We start from the raw sequence: 17,674 nt of genomic DNA, 5'->3' as shown, positions 1-17,674 counted from the left end.
ACCCCTAATCTGCTGCCCCTAATACCGCCGACACCTATATTATATTTATTAACCCCTAATCTGCCCCCCCCACCTACCTACACTTATTAACCCCTAATCTGCCGAGCGGACCGCACCGCTACTATAATAAAGTTATTAAGCCCTAATCCGCCTCACTCCCGCCTCAATTACCCTATAATAAATAGTATTAACCCCTAATCTGCCCTCCCTAACATCGCCAACACCTAACTTCAAGCATTAACCCCTAATCTGCCGACCGGAGCTCACCGCTATTCTAATAAATTTTTTAACCCCTAAAGCTAATTCTAACCCTAACACCCCCCTAACTTAAATATAATTTAAATCTAACGAAATAAATTATCTATTATTAAATAAATTAATCCTATTTAAAGCTAAATACTTACCTGTAAAATAAACCCTAATATAGCTGCAATACAAATTATAATTATATTGCTGCTATTTTAGGATTAATATTTATTTTACAGGCAACTTTGTAATTATTTTAACCAGGTACAATAGCTATTAAATAGTTAATAACTATTTAATAGTTACCTAGTTAAAATAATTACAAAATTACCTGTAAAATAAATCCTAACCTAAGTTACAATTAAACCTAACACTACACTATCAATAAATAAATTAAATAAAATACCTACAATTAAACCTAACACTACACTATCAATAAATTAATTAAATACAATACCTACAAATAAATACATTTAAATCAACTAACTAAAGTACAAAAAATAAAAAAGAACTAAGTTACAAAAAATAAAAAAATATTTACAAACATTAGAAAAATATTACAACAATTTTAAACTAATTACACCTACTCTAAGCCCCCTAATAAAATAACAAAGCCCCCCAAAATAAAAAAATGCCCTACCCTATTCTAAATTAAAAAAGTTCAAAGTTCTTTTACCTTACCAGCCCTTAAAAGGGCCCTTTGTGGGGTATGCCCCAAAGAATTCAGCTCTTTTGCCTGTAAAAGAAAAATACAACCCCCCCCCCCAACATTAAAACCCACCACCCACATACCCCTAATCTAACCCAAACCCCCCTTAAATAAACCTAACACTACCCCCCTGAAGATCATCCTACCTTGTCTTCACCACACCGGGTATAACACCGATCCGTCCTGGCTCCGAAGTCTTCATCCAAGCCCAAGCAGGGGCTGGCGATCCATAATCCGGCTGAAGTCTTCTATCAAGCGTCGGCTGAAGAGGTCCAGAAGAGGCTCCAAAGTCTTCATCCTATCCGGGAAGAAGAGGAGATCTGGACCGCCAACCATCTTGATCCAAGCGGCATCTTCGTTCTTCATCCGATGACGAACGGCTCCATCCTGAAGACCTCCAGCGCGGATCTATTCTCTTCTTCCGACGTCCAACTGAAGAATGAAGGTTCCTTTAAGGGACGTCATCCAAGATGGCGTCCCTCGAATTCCGATTGGCTGATAGGATTCTATCAGCCAATCGGAATTAAGGTAGGAAAATTCTGATTGGCTGATGGAATCAGCCAATTAGATTCAAGTTCAATCCGATTGGCTGATTGGATCAGCCAATCAGATTGAGCTTGCATTCTATTGGCTGATCGGAACAGCCAATAGAATGCAAGCTCAATCTGATTGGCTGATTCCATCAGCCAATCAGAATGTTCCTACCTTAATTCCGATTGGCTGATAGAATCCTATCAGCCAATCGGAATTCGACGGACGCCATCTTGGATGATGTCATTTAAAGGAACCGTCATTCGGCGAGTAGGCATCGGTAGAAGAGGATGTTCCGCGTCGGCTGGAAGATGATGGCTCCGGAAGAAAGAAGATTGAAGATGCTGCTTCATAGAAGACTTCATCCCGATTATGGATTTCTTCAGCCGCCGCTTGGATCCAGACTTCAGCCCGAGGATGGACGTCACTCTTCAGCCCCCCGCTTGGGCTTGGATCAAGACATCGGAGGCTCTTCTGGACAGATCGGGACCTGGTGTGGTGAAGACAAGGTAGGGAGATCTTCAGGGGCTTAGTGTTAGGTTTATTTAAGGGGGGTTTGGGTTAGATTAGGGGTATGTGGGTGGTGGGTTGTAATGTTGGGGGGGGTATTGTATGTTTTTTTTTACAGGCAAAAGAGCTGAATTCTTTGGGGCATGCCCCGCAAAGGGCCCTTTTCAGGGCTGGTAAGGTAAAAGAGCTTTTCTATTTTAATTTTAGAATAGAGTAGGGCATTTTTTTTTATTTTGGGGGTCTTTGTTATTTTATTAGGGGGCTTAGAGTAGGAGTAATTAGTTAAAAATTGTTGTAATATTTTTCTGTTTGTAAAAAAAAAAATGTTGTAACTTAGTTCTTTTTTATTTTTTGTACTTTAGTTAGTTTATTAAATTGTATTTATTTGTAGGTATTGTATTTAATTAATTTATTGATAGTGTAGTGTTAGGTTTAATTGTAGATAATTGTAGGTAGTTTATTTAATTTATTTATTGATAGTGTAGTGTTAGGTTTAATTGTAACTTAGGTTAGGATTTATTTTACAGATAATTTTGTAATTATCTTAACTAGGTAACTATTAAATAGTTATTAACTATTTAATAGCTATTGTACCTGGTTAAAATAAATACAAAGTTGCATGTAAAATAAATATTAATCCTAAAATAGCTACAATATAATTATTATTTATATTGTAGCTATATTAGGGTTTATTTTACAGGTAAGTATTTAGATTTAAATAGGAATAATTTATTTAATAAGAGTTAATTTACTTTGTTAGAATAACATTATATTTAACTTAGGGGGGTGTTAGGGTTAGGGTTAGAATTAGCTTTAGGGGTTAAAAAATTTATTAGAGTAGTGGTGAGCTCCGATCGGCAGATTAGGGGTTAATACTTGAAGTTAGGTGTCGGCGATGTTAGGGAGGGCAGATTAGGGGTTAATACTATTTATTATAGGGTTATTGAGGCGGGAGTGAGGCGGATTAGGGGTTAATAACTTTATTATAGTAGCGGTGCGGTCCGCTTGGCAGATTAGGGGTTAATAAGTGTAGGCAGGTGGAGGCGACATTGAGGGGGGCAGATTAGGGGTTAATAAATATAATATAGGTGTCGGCGGTGTTAGGGGCAGCAGATTAGGGGTACATAGCTATAATGTAGCTTGCGGTGGTGTACGGAACGGCAGATTAGGGGTTAATAATAATATGCAGGGGTTAGCGATAGCGGGGGCTGCAGATTAGGGGTTAATAAGTGTAAGGTTAGGGGTGTTTAGACTCGGGGTTCATGTTAGGGTGTTAGGTGCAGACTTAGGAAGTGTTTCCGCATAGCAAACAATGGGGCTGCGTTAGGAGCTGAACGCTGCTTTTTTGCAGGTGTTAGGTTTTTTTTCAGCTCAAACAGCCCCATTGTTTTCTATGGGGGAATCGTGCACGAGCACGTTTTTGAAGCTACCCCGCGTCCGTAAGCACCGCTGGTATCGAGAGTTGCAGTGGCGTTAAATTATGCTCTACGCTCCTTTTTTGGAGCCTAACGCAGCCATTCTGTGAACTCTAAATACCAGCGGTATTTAAAAGGTGCGGGGGGAAAAAAGCACACGTAGCTAACGCACCCCTTTGGCCGCAGAACTCTAAATCTAGCCGTGTGTGTGGTGAGCAGGCAAACAGGATAATAAGCAACATTTAGATGTCCAGCTCCTTATTGCAATACTTTTTAAGCCTTAAGTGTTAGTATGAAAATACAGGCAAGCAGGTTACTGAGCAGGGGATAAGCACATGTATGTCCAGTTCCTTATTACAAAGCTTCTTAAACTTTATGGTGTATATTTTGTGAAAATAGGGACCGTTACCTTCCGCAATTGGGCTTCACAGGAATTTACCACAATGTGTCTCATAACATAGTATGATATTACCTGAAACCTCCAGCCCCTTTCTTTGCCACACCTTTAATTTTTTGTTCTGTTACCTGCAGTCTCTCTCCAAGGGTTTTAACAAACACACTGCTTAGCCTGTACCTCTGTCTTCCAAATGCTTCCAGCATAGTCTCGCCAGACCTGTTATTCATGTAGCTCCACATCACAGCAGCAAACTTATTTCTTCAACTCTGTGTAAAAACTCCTTGTGGAAGCTGCACTCATGTGAATACTTCACAATCAATTGCAAAAACAGGCTGTTTTTTTTACTACTGCACCTCAGAATAAAGTAATAGAGAACTTTAGCCTCTAGCACACCAGCGCTACCAATGATAAACCATTTGTCTGGTGTCAAACTGCAGTTTAGTAGCACAGGTGGGATAGAGGTGCATTAAGGGCTCCGGTAGTACCAAATAGCATGAAAAGCTGTTTGGGCTTAAATCTTAAATTGAAAGTACCCAGTTTTTTTGAAAAAAGATGGAAAGTGCCTAAACTGCTCTAGAAGTTGTGTGTATGTGTATGTTCCCAGACAGTAAAATCTGTACATAAAAGAACTCATATTTGAACTGACATTTTTTTTTTATCTTTCAGTATTCCAAATTAACAGCATTAATCTAAATGCTCTTCCATCTAATGAGCTAAATAGTGGAAACAAAATGGATTTGAACTGCTCTGTGAAACTTGCAAAAAATGGAGATTTTAAGCTAAAATACCATTTTTTCTTCTACAAAAATGATGATTTGTTCTACAATGTCAGCTCCAACAAAGAAGCAGTATTCTACACCATCAATCAGACCCGGGTGTCCAACTCTGGAATTTATACATGTAAAGTGGTTGTGGAAGACAAGGAAAAAACTACTGATGAAACACAAGTTAATATAACTGGTAAGAAATTATGGATTAAACCTGATTGGCAACATTTTTCCAGTTGCTTGTGATTTCTAATGCCCATGCACTGTCATGAAATAAATTGGTACAACTAATACCCAAACACATGGAGATATATATAAAGGGAGGGGGTAAAAAGAGAGATTGGAGAGAGGAGGCAGTGGAGAAAGATAGATGAGAGATAATAATTTTAAAACAATTTTTCTATGTCTGCTATGACCTCACATTAATGTCAACACTTTCTGCACTCTCTCAGTTCAACAACATTTTTTTATCCAGCTGTTGTCTTCCACAGAACCCCTAGTTTATGTTGTTAACTGCTATGCACTTATTACTGTATGAAGCATTATTTAATTTATTACTTCACAATAAGGTGTTTCCCATAGGCTAAACATATGCAAAGAGAGTGTGGCTTAGTGGCTATGGTATGGGTGGGTAGGATCAAAAGTTACGAGTAACATTTTGGGCTGGCTAGTAGCTTAGGGCTTGAAATTTTATATATATATATTTATATAGATAGATAGATAGTTAGTTCGATGGATAGATATATTTATTTATTTGTGGTTCATCTCAACTTCATTTTGAAACAAATTGAAATGCTGCCCATTTCAGGTAATACGCACATCGTTTATTCTGAAAATACTGCCAAAGTTATAGCATGTGCACCCAGTTTATTCTGAGGGTGATGTGATGGGAAATTGAATGTTTACCAAGTACATTACAATACACAGCTCTTATATTAATAAAGTAGTCTACAATCTATTAAATGTTTAAGTATGATTTCATTGGCACCATAAATATAATCATTTGGCGCCTCTCTATCTCCCGCATGTAATTATTTCTTGTGTCTCTTTTATATGTCATTTTGCCTTAAGGCTGTGACACACTGCAAGCGCAGCGTGTAGATGCAGCTGTGCGAGCTTAATGTGTCCTGCCTTTTCATCTCTGAGCACTCTGTCGTGTAGCTGAGCGCTCAGAGATGAAATATTTGAACTTCAGAAGCGATGCGATGTGGTGCAAAGCCTTTATTCTTTATGACAATTTGTCTCACACAAGTTAGGGTCCAAAAAAGCTGTACCATACCTTCAAACTGAAATATGCATTACTTTAATATCTGCCTTTAATACCCTGCAAAAAATGTGTTAATTTATTTTTAATAGAATCATCCATTCTTTATCCTCACTTACCTTACATGCAGTAGCCCATTTTTTTTCTTATTCGAGTGCTACAACCATTCAGAAGCTGCAACTCTAGCTTAAAGGGATATGAAACCAACATTTTTCTTTCATGATTCAGATAGAGTGTAGAATTTTAAGCAACTTTCCAATTTACTTCTTTCATCAAATTTGCATTGTTCTCTTGGTATCCTTTGTTGAAGCAGCAATGCACTACTCTGAGCTAACTGAACATTGGATGAGCCAATAACAGGAAACATAACTCTGCAGCCAAAAAACAGCAGCTCCTGAGCCTACCTAGGTATCCTTTTCAACAAATGATACCAAGAAAACAAAAAGCAAATTAGATAATAGAAGTAAGTTGGAAAGTTGTTTAAATTTGTATGCACTATCTGAATAAAAAAAAATAAAAAAATTTGGGTTTCATGTCCCCTTAATTTTACAATGTAGACGCACACTTGCACTGCATTCAGTTCGCATATCCGCAGTGAATAATCTCAAATGAATTGCAACACCAACCATGCTGCAAGAGCACGCGTCTTTATTCTAAAATGTATCCAGCATTACAGCTTTTGATTGCCTGTAGCACTCTGCTTCTTGAAAAATAAAAAAATGGGATACGCTTGTGCTAAAGACATTAGGCTACTGCATGAGGTAAATAAGGATAAGGAGCAGCTGATTTTATTAAAAAATACATTACCACTACTTATTTTCATGCAGGACATTTTAGGCAATGTATATTTGCTTTTCAAGTAATCAGTTTTGAATCCCTTTAAGCCATCCAATAGGTATAAAAATCATCTTAAACCTCCACCTTCAGTTTAATGTTCAAATTAATTGTTAGTAATGATTAAATTATATAGTGTACGTGATGAGAAATATGGCAATTAATATGCAACCAACTTTTGGCTTGATTTAAAAGGAGCACAAGAATAGCTTGTGCAATGATAAGTGCTGAGCATTTATCGATGTGCGGCGGCCATGATACGCTACATCGTATATCTGCTTGCACTTTCAGAAATTGGCCCCCTAGTGTTTGCTTTGCTAGAAAGCTATGCGCTAAATAGAGCATACTTCTATAGGCTCCAATGGGATTCTCGTTCTCATGCTATCAGACACGGCATGAGAACTAGCGCAGCGAAGAGGTTAAGTTGCGCAGTGATTGGCAGCAGAGTTTAAATATATATGTATATACATATATATTTAACCCCATAAATGCCACTTGTAATAGCTGGTTATTTATTGCACGCCCACAATAAATTAGCGTACACTTGTTCGAAATTTCTTTACAGGAATTATTAATTATCTTATAATGCACCTACACTTTGCATCCTAAAAATAGACTTTGTTTTAAAGGTTCAAAAGTCCACAGTCTTCTTTAGGTACGCTACTTTCATACCTTATATATGGTGAAGCTTTACATCTTGCCTAAACTTATGTGGTTCACCTCTCTAAATACTGGCTTGTTTTAGGGAGGAGGAGGTTACCGTTTTTTTTTTTTTTTGACAAATATCTTTATAGTAGCCACATTTTGGAAGTTCAATTAGATTTCAATTAGTTTATGACGATGTTCATCTTATCTTTTTTTTCACTTCTCAAGGACTACCTAAACCAATATTAAAGCTTTCTACGAATAGTGCGAAAGAGGGGGAAGAAGTTTCAATGACCTGTGAAATTCCAGAAGAGGCCTCAATGTATTATTTTACTTTCTACAAGACTAAGAATGAAGAGAAAACAATAATCAAAAGCAAATTTACTACAACCAATCAATTCAAAACTACCTATACTTTTCTTGCTGGAGAGAGGGAATTAGGGTTTGAGTGTACAGTAAAACTCCAGTTTGCAACAAAGGATGAAATGTCACAGCCCAGTGATCGGCAGATGGTGGCAGTTGCTGGTAAGCTCTATAAATAACAGCCATCCTAGATGAAGACCAATAATAGCATAAATAGGCATTAGTCTTGATACTGTAGATGAGTCACTAAAGTGGCAAAAAAACCAGAATTTATGCTTACCTGATAAATTACTTTCTCCAACGGTGTGTCCGGTCCACGGCGTCATCCTTACTTGTGGGATATTCTCTTCCCCAACAGGAAATGGCAAAGAGTCCCAGCAAAGCTGGTCACATGATCCCTCCTAGGCTCCGCCCACCCCAGTCATTCGACCGACGGACAGGAGGAAATATATATAGGAGAAACCATATGATACCGTGGTGACTGTAGTTAGAGAAAATAATTCATCAGACCTGATTAAAAAACCAGGGCGGGCCGTGGACCGGACACACCGTTGGAGAAAGTAATTTATCAGGTAAGCATAAATTCTGTTTTCTCCAACATTGGTGTGTCCGGTCCACGGCGTCATCCTTACTTGTGGGAACCAATACCAAAGCTTTAGGACACGGATGAAGGGAGGGAGCAAATCAGGTCACCTAAACGGAAGGAACCACAGCTTGCAAAACCTTTCTCCCAAAAATAGCCTCCGAAGAAGCAAAAGTATCAAATTTGTAAAATTTGGCAAAAGTGTGCAGTGAAGACCAAGTCGCTGCCTTACATATCTGGTCAACAGAAGCCTCGTTCTTGAAGGCCCATGTGGAAGCCACAGCCCTAGTGGAGTGAGCTGTGATTCTTTCAGGAGGCTGCCGTCCGGCAGTCTCATAAGCCAATCGGATGATGCTTTTAAGCCAAAAGGAAAGAGAGGTAGAAGTCGCTTTTTGACCTCTCCTTTTACCAGAATAAACAACAAACAAGGAAGATGTTTGTCTGAAATCTTTAGTAGCCTCTAAATAGAACTTTAGAGCACGGACAACGTCCAAATTGTGTAACAAACGTTCCTTCTTTGAAACTGGATTCGGACACAAAGAAGGTACAACTATCTCCTGGTTAATATTTTTGTTAGAAACAACTTTAGGAAGAAAACCAGGCTTAGTACGCAAAACCACCTTATCTGCATGGAACACCAGATAAAGAGGAGAACACTGCAGAGCAGATAACTCTGAAACTCTTCTAGCAGAAGAAATTGCAACCAAAAACAAAACTTTCCAAGATAGTAACTTAATATCTATGGAATGTAAGGGTTCAAACGGAACCCCTTGAAGAACTGAAAGAACTAGATTTAGACTCCAGGGAGGAGTCAAAGGTCTGTAAACAGGCTTGATCCTAACCAGAGCCTGAACAAATGCTTGAACATCTGGCACAGCTGCCAGTCTTTTGTGTAGTAAGACAGATAAAGCAGAGATCTGTCCCTTTAGGGAACTTGCAGATAATCCTTTCTCCAAACCTTCTTGAAGAAAGGAGAGAATCTTAGGAATTTTTATCTTATTCCATGGGAATCCTTTGGATTCACACCAACAGATATATTTTTTCCATATTTTATGGTAAATTTTTCTAGTTACAGGTTTTCTGGCCTGAACCAGAGTATCTATCACCGAATCTGAAAACCCACGCTTTGATAGAATCAAGCGTTCAATCTCCAAGCCGTCAGTTGGAGTGAGACCAGATTTGGGTGTTCGAATGGACCTTGAACAAGAAGGTCCTGTCTCAAAGGTAGCTTCCATGGTGGAGCCGATGACATATTCACCAGGTCTGCATACCAAGTCCTGCGTGGCCACGCAGGAGCTATCAAGATCACCGAGGCCCTCTCCTGATTGATCCTGGCTACCAGCCTGGGAATGAGAGGAAACGGTGGGAATACGTAAGCTAGGTTGAAAGTCCAAGGTGCTACTAGTGCATCTACTAGAGTCGCCTTGGGATCCCTGGATCTGGACCCGTAGCAAGGAACCTTGAAGTTCTGACGAGACGCCATCAGATCCATGTCTGGAATGCCCCATAATTGAGTTATTTGGGCAAAGATTTCCGGATGGAGTTCCCACTCCCCCGGATGAAATGTCTGACGACTCCGAAAATCCGCTTCCCAATTTTCCACTCCTGGGATGTGGATCGCAGACAAGTGGCAGGAGTGATCCTCCGCCCATTGAATTATTTTGGTCACTTCTTTCATCGCTAGGGAACTCTTTGTTCCCCCTTGATGATTGATATAAGCTACAGTCGTCATGTTGTCTGATTGGAACCTTATGAATTTGGCCTTTGCTAGTTGAGGCCAAGCTCTGAGAGCATTGAATATCGCTCTCAGTTCCAGAATGTTTATCGGGAGAAGAGACTCTTCCCGAGACCATAGACCCTGAGCTTTCAGGGATTCCCAGACCGCACCCCAGCCCACTAGACTGGCGTTGGTCGTGACAATGACCCACTCTGGCCTGCGGAAGCTCATTCCCTGGGACAGATGGTCCAGGGTCAGCCACCAACGGAGTGAATCTCTGGTCTTTTGATCTACTTGAATCATTGAAGACAAGTCTGTATAATCCCCATTCCACTGTTTGAGCATGCACAGTTGTAATGGTCTTAGATGAATTCGTGCAAAAGGAACTATGTCCATTGTTGCAACCATCAATCCTATTACTTCCATGCACTGCGCTATGGAAGGACGAGGAACAGAATGAAGCACTTGACAAGAGCTTAGAAGTTTTGATTTTCTGACCTCTGTCAGAAAAATCCTCATTTCTAAGGAATCTATTATTGTTCCCAAGAAGGGAACTCTTGTTGACGGGGACAGAGAACTCTTTTCTTTGTTCACGTTCCATCCGTGAGATGTGAGAAAGGCTAGAACGATGTCCGTATGAGCCTTTGCCTTTGACAGGGACGACGCTTGTATTAGAATGTCGTCCAAGTAAGGTACTACTGCAATGCCCCTTGGTCTTAGAACCGCTAGAAGGGACCCTAGCACCTTTGTGAAAATCCTTGGAGCAGTGGCTAATCCGAATGGAAGAGCCACAAACTGGTAATGTTTGTCCACAAAAGCGAACCTTAGGAACTGATGATGTTCCTTGTGGATAGGGATATGTAGGTACGCATCCTTTAGATCCACGGTAGTCATAAATTGACTTTCCTGGATGGTGGGTAGAATCGTTCGAATAGTTTCCATTTTGAACGATGGTACCCTGAGAAATTTGTTTAGGATCTTCAAATCCAAAATTGGTCTGAACGTTCCCTCTTTTTTGGGAACTACGAACAGATTGGAATAAAATCCCATTCCTTGTTCCTTTATTGGAACTGGGTGTATCACTCCCATCTTTAACAGGTCTTCTACACAATGTAAGAATGCCTGTCTCTTTATTTGGTTTGAGGATAAGTGAGACTTGTGGAACCTTCCCCTTGGGGGTAGTTCCTTGAATTCCAGGAGATAACCTTGAGAAACTATTTCTAGCGCCCAAGGATCCTGAACATCTCTTGCCCAAGCCTGAGCAAAGAGAGAGAGTCTGCCCCCCACCAGATCCGGTCCCGGATCGGGGGCTACTCCTTCATGCTGTCTTGTTAGCAGTGGCAGGCTTCTTGGCCTGCTTACCTTTGTTCCAGCCTTGCATTGGTTTCCAGGCTGGTTTGGGTTGTGAGGCATTACCCTCTTGCTTAGAGGATGCAGAATTAGAGGCTGGTCCATTTCTGCGAAAGGGACGAAAATTAGGCTTATTTTTAGCCTTAAAAGATCTATCCTGTGGAAGGGCGTGGCCCTTTCCCCCAGTGATGTCTGAAATAATCTCTTTCAAATCAGGTCCAAATAAAGTTTTACCTTTGAAAGGAATGTTAAGTAATTTTGTCTTGGATGACACATCCGCTGACCAAGACTTTAGCCAAAGCGCTCTGCGCGCCACAATAGCAAACCCTGAATTTTTCGCCGCTAATTTTGCTAATTGCAAAGCGGCATCTAAAATAAAAGAATTAGCCAATTTAAGTGCGTGAACTCTGTCCATAACCTCCTCATATGGAGTTTCTCTACTGAGCGACTTTTCTAGTTCCTCGAACCAGAACCACGCTGCCGTAGTGACAGGAACAATGCATGAAATTGGTTGTAGAAGGTAGCCTTGCTGTACAAAAATCTTTTTAAGCAAACCTTCCAATTTTTTATCCATAGGATCTTTGAAAGCACAACTATCTTCGATAGGAATAGTAGTGCGTTTGTTTAGAGTAGAAACTGCCCCCTCGACCTTGGGGACTGTCTGCCATAAGTCCTTTCTGGGGTCGACCATAGGAAATAATTTCTTAAATATAGGGGGAGGAACAAAAGGTATGCCGGGCTTTTCCCACTCTTTATTTACTATGTCCGCCACCCGCTTGGGTATAGGAAAAGCGTCGGGGGACACCGGAACCTCTAGGAACCTGTCCATCTTGCATAATTTCTCTGGAATGACCAAATCGTCACAATCATCCAGAGTAGATAACACCTCCTTAAGCAGTGCGCGGAGATGTTCTAATTTAAATTTAAATGTCACAACATCCCTCATGGCCCCTTCAGATTGGTGTGAGGGTATGACAGAACAATTATCATCAGCGTCCTCTTGCTCTTCAGTGTTTAAAACAGAGCAATCGCGCTTTCTCTGATAAGTAGGCATTTTGGATAAAAGATTTGCTATGGAGTTATCCATTACAGCCGTTAATTGTTGCATGGTAATAAGTATTGGCGCACTAGATGTACTAGGGGCCTCCTGCATGGGCAAAACTGGTGTAGACACAGTAGGAGATGATGTAGTATCATGTTTACTCCCCTCATTTGAGGAATCATCTTGGGCAATATCATTATTTGTGGCAGTACTGTCCTTACTTTGTTTGGACGCTATGGCACAATTATCACATAAATTTAAATGGGGAGACACATTGGCTTTCATACATATGGAACATAGCTTATCTGAAGGTACAGACATGTTAAACAGGCTTAAACTTGTCAACAATGCACAAAAAACGTTTTAAAATAAAACCGTTACTGTCACTTTAAATTTCAAACAGAAAACACTTTATTACTGAATATGTGAAAAAGTATGAAGGAATTGTTCAAAAATTACCAAATTTTCACCACAGTGTCTTAAAGCCTTAAAAGTATTGCACACCAAATTTCAGAGCTTTAACCCTTAAAATAACGGAACCGGAACCGTTTTTCAATTTAACCCCTATACAGTCCCAGATACAGTCTTTGCTAAGACCCAACCAAGCCCTGAGGGGAATACGATACCAAATGACGCCTTCTAAAAGCTTTTTCAGAGATTCTTAGATCCACACACATGCATCTGCATGCCCTGTTCTCAAAAAACAACTGCGCATTAATGGCGCGAAAATGAGGCTCAGTCTATGACTAGAAAGGCCCCCTGACTGAAAAAGGTGTCCAATACAGTGCCTGCCGTTTTATAAACGTTCCCCAAGATTATAAATGTCAATTGTTAGCCTAAATTTGAATAATATGCACAAATAAAGCAATCGATTTATAATAACATAAAAATGTCTACCAGTTTTTTAGCCCATAATAAGCCCTATAATCTGTTTGTTTTTGAATAAGAAAATGGCTTACCGGTCCCCATGAGGGGAAATGACAGCCTTCCAGCATTACACAGTCTTGTTAGAAATATGGCTAGTCATACCTTAAAGGATTACTTTCTGTTATAATTTTTAAGCTAAACAACTAACATATTAAAGTTAATAAACATTAATTAAAACCTACTGACCTATATTTTCTCCAAAACGAAGTTTCATAAAGTTCTAAAAGTTATATATTTTATTTGCCGATGATGTCACGTTATCCTGCCCACTATTTTCAGCACTGAGTGTTCAAAATACTTAAACCAATAACTTTGTGTTTAAAGCGCCATTTTGAAACTTAGGTATTGTAAACGGATTGGTACAGAGCAAAGGATACCCACGGAGTGGGTTTGGAAAACAATTAAATTTGCAGACAAGATTTCTGATATACGGAAGATATATGTTAATGAAATGCTATTGATAAAAAGCACATTTGGGGTAGTTAGTTAGTAACAGGCATAGAAAATATTTACTTACAGTGGCCCTTTAAGCAGAAAAGTCTGCTAACTGTTTCCCCCAACTGAAGTTACTTCATCTCAACAGTCCTATGTGGAAACAGCAACCGATTTTAGTTACTGTCTGCTAAAATCATCTTCCTCTTACAAACAGAAATCTTCATCCTTTTCTGTTTCAGAGTAAATAGTACATACCAGCACTATTTTAAAATAACAAACACTTGATAGAAGAATAAAAACTACATTTAAACACCAAAAAACTCTTAACCATCTCCGTGGAGATGTTGCCTGTGCAACGGCAAAGAGAATGACTGGGGTGGGCGGAGCCTAGGAGGGATCATGTGACCAGCTTTGCTGGGACTCTTTGCCATTTCCTGTTGGGGAAGAGAATATCCCACAAGTAAGGATGACGCCGTGGACCGGACACACCAATGTTGGAGAAATATAATATCTCTAAAACCCTATTCAAAAGATGATGAAACTGATTGAAAATACATTTTGATTAAAAGGACAGTCAACACCAAATTTGTTGTTGTTTAAAAAGAAAGATAATCCCTTTATTACCCATTCCCCAGTTTTGCACACTCTAGGGTACACTTCACATGCATGAGCTCAATGTTATCTATATGAAACACATGAACTGAAACCCTTTAGTGGTCAAAATGCATTCAGATTAGAGGCAGTCTTCAAGGTCTAAGAAATTAGCATATGAACCTCCTAGGTTTAGCTTTCAACTAAGAATACCAAGAGAACAAAGCAAAATTGGTGATAAAAGTAAATTGGAAAGTTGTTTAAAATTGCATGCCCTATTTAAATCATGAAAGGTTTTTTTGGACTTGTCCCTTTAATCCAAAATAAATTATGGAAAAAGACCCCCTAAACAGTGCCAAAAGCAATCAAGAAGTGCCTCTGCCTAAAGGCACTTCATTAATCTATATGTCCTATGCTCACACCCAGCAGTCTAGCTAAATGGCAAGGACCAGTAAGCAATAACTGGGAGATATAAGCAGACTTCTCAGAAATATCCTCCAATTTACTTGAGCTTGTGTTCAAGATGTTTGCTAATATTGACCTTATCTCTCCAAATTGTTTATTAGAGTCCCTTGTCATTTACACACTGGCTTAGCACTATTGATAGCGCAAAGAGCACTATAAATATTGTTGAACACTAAGATTAGTGCGCAATCTGGTATTACAAGTCCATGGTAAAACAGAATAACCACAGGATGTTTAGTGGCATCGTTTAGCGCGCCCTATACTTTCAACGGATAGAGCAGCCGCGCTAAACATCGCTCATATAACGAAATGTGAGTTATGTGTTGTGCTCAAGGGCTAAAATAACATTATAACAAAACGTATGTAAATCATATTAAGATAAAGTATTATATATACAGTAAATATATATATATATATATGTATATATATATATGTACACATACATACACACACACACATATACACATTAAATATAAAAATAGCTTGAAAGGGATATGTAATATCTCAAAATGTTGGACAGAGAAGGGCTAAAAGGTGTGTATACTGTGGGCTAGATTACAAGTGGCATGCTAGAGTTAGTGTTGGTCGTGATAAACAATACACGCTTTCACTCGAGCACAAATGAAATTTGCAGTCTTCAAGTTATCGCGACAGAAGATCTCGCGTAAAGGGCAAGGGTTAAAAAAATGTGCACCAAACACAACAAATACAATTTCTAATAAAAACAATATTCTAATAAAAATATTTTTTCATAAGGGTAAAAGATGATATACTGTATATATATATATGACACATAACAAGGTATTTGACTGGAAAGGGCTATAATGTATATACAGGTATATGTATGTCTAAATATGTGTATGGGTGTATCCAATCAACTTCTACTAAAAAAATATTCAAATAAATAGTAATAACAGTTTTTTATAAGGGTTAAAAGATATATGGCATATAACAAGGTATTTCACTGGAAAGGGCTATAATGTATACATATATATATATATATATATATATATATATATATATATATATATATATATATATATAAACTTCTCAAAAGGAAGAGGCACTCACTGGTCTTAATATGCAAAAAAGTAATTTTATTAATTCATAGGTTCAGTCAACGTTTCGGTCCTCGCAGGGACTTTGTCACTGTGAAAACAGAAAACAATCTTGACAAAGGTCCCTGCGAGGACCGATACGTTGACTGAACCTTTGAATTAATAAAAGTACTTTTTTGCATATTAAGAACTATAAAAATCTTGTGTGTATATATATATATATATATATATATATATATATATACTGTATATCCCTATCTATATCTATATCTCTAGGCTTAAAAATTCCACTCGCCCTCTCGCCATTGGCGAGTGAGATTTATGCAGAGCCGAGTAACTTATGGTGCAGTCACTACCTCAATTAATCCCTTCTCCCAAATGTGGCTCAGTCTCAATTTTTTGGTCAGTTACTATCAGATCCGATTGGTAGTTTTTGCTGTGCACAGCTGCTATACTGGAACCTGCTGATTATCACTTTTGACCTGGTGACCCTCAGCACTAAAGCAGACTGTAGGAGACGGAATCCTCCGTTACAGTCAAGTGGTGTCTGGCAGTGGCTGCATGAATATCCCTCCCCTAACAGACCAGCTTACTGAAGATCGTTGTCATAGAAATGGCCGTGGGCAGACCTTCTGCTCACTGGTATTGTGTCGAAACTGGTGATTGTCGAAACTGGTGATTGTCGAAACTGGTGGTCGGCAATTTCTGTAGCTCCACCCACTTATTGCAACTCCGACAACAGTCCTCCCAAACTCCTCACAGCTACCTCCCACTGTTGGTACAGATGAACTGTCACATTTACTATATTATTGACAACATAGTATTTGTGACAGCTTGTCATGTACCGAGGCAGTGTTTACATTATTTACCCATTTATACCGAAAGCCAGTGTATTTATAAGTTTAAAAAGCTAGCAGCTAAATAATGTACACAATGCCTCGGTACATGACAAGCTGTCACAAATACTATGTTGTCAATAATATAGTAAATGTGACAGCTCATCTGTACCAACAGTGGGAGGTAGCTGTGTGGAGTTTGGGAGGAGTGTTGTTGGAGTTATGATAAGTGGGTGGAGCTCCGGAAATTGCAGATCACCACTTTTGACAATCACCACTTTTGTAACAACATCGGCTCTGAAGACAAGTTACAGAAGGATCACTTTGGAAAGACTGATGTGTGTATCTGACATCTGGAGCAAAAAAAGTGAGTGTTAAATTCTCCTGCAGCTCTTTGAGTTTGTTTTATCAATGCCATACTCTGGCTCATTTTTAATATGGACTTCACTGCATGTTTTTTTTTTACAGACCCAACAGTTATGGCCACATGTAGTATTAACTGTGTATGTAAATAGGTGTGTAAATATGTATGTGTGTGTGTGTGTGTAAATATGTATGTGTATGCATGTGTATGTAAATAAGTGTGAATTTATGTGTATGTAAATATGTGTGTAAATATGTATGTGCATATGTAAATAAGTGTGTATGTGGGTATATATTTGTGTGTATATTGTATGTGTATGTAAATAAGTATTGGTGTGTAAATATGTATGTGTGTATGTATTTATTTGTTAAAGTATAAAATAAAACAAAAATAAAGGTACTGCACAAGAAGGTGTTTTGCAATTGCTAAGCATATGCAAAGCGTGGTGGGGTAGTGGGTGTGGCTTGTGTATGCAGCAGGCATGGTATGCGCGGTATTATAAATGGTGAATAACAGTTTTGGCCTGGCTAGTAGCTTAGGACCTTAGATTTTGAGTAGCTTAGGATCTTAAATATACAGTATATACAGATATACATGTCTAAATATGTGTATGGGTGTATATATT

General features: G+C 38.8%; 1 protein-coding gene across 2 annotated transcripts in view; it reads left to right on the top strand.

Moving 5' to 3' along the window:
- PECAM1 (platelet and endothelial cell adhesion molecule 1) overlaps positions 1–17,674 on the top strand; it is a 526,904-nt gene that overhangs the window by 88,740 nt on the left and 420,490 nt on the right. Inside the window, exons 2-3 of one of the 2 annotated variants that reach the window (XM_053708076.1) lie at positions 4,475–4,768; positions 7,547–7,843. The exons of the other annotated variant lie outside the window; for it this stretch is intronic. Of the exons in view, the coding sequence (XP_053564051.1) occupies positions 4,475–4,768; positions 7,547–7,843 (591 nt within the window). The remainder of the gene's footprint in view (positions 1–4,474; positions 4,769–7,546; positions 7,844–17,674) is intronic. 2 annotated transcript variants of the gene reach the window in all.

The sequence above is a fragment of the Bombina bombina genome, chromosome 1, assembly GCF_027579735.1.
Source record: "Bombina bombina isolate aBomBom1 chromosome 1, aBomBom1.pri, whole genome shotgun sequence".
NCBI classification, from domain to species: domain Eukaryota; kingdom Metazoa; phylum Chordata; class Amphibia; order Anura; family Bombinatoridae; genus Bombina; species Bombina bombina.
The sequence above is the reverse complement of the archived record's forward strand: the minus strand, read 5'-3'. Positions and strand labels throughout refer to the sequence as shown.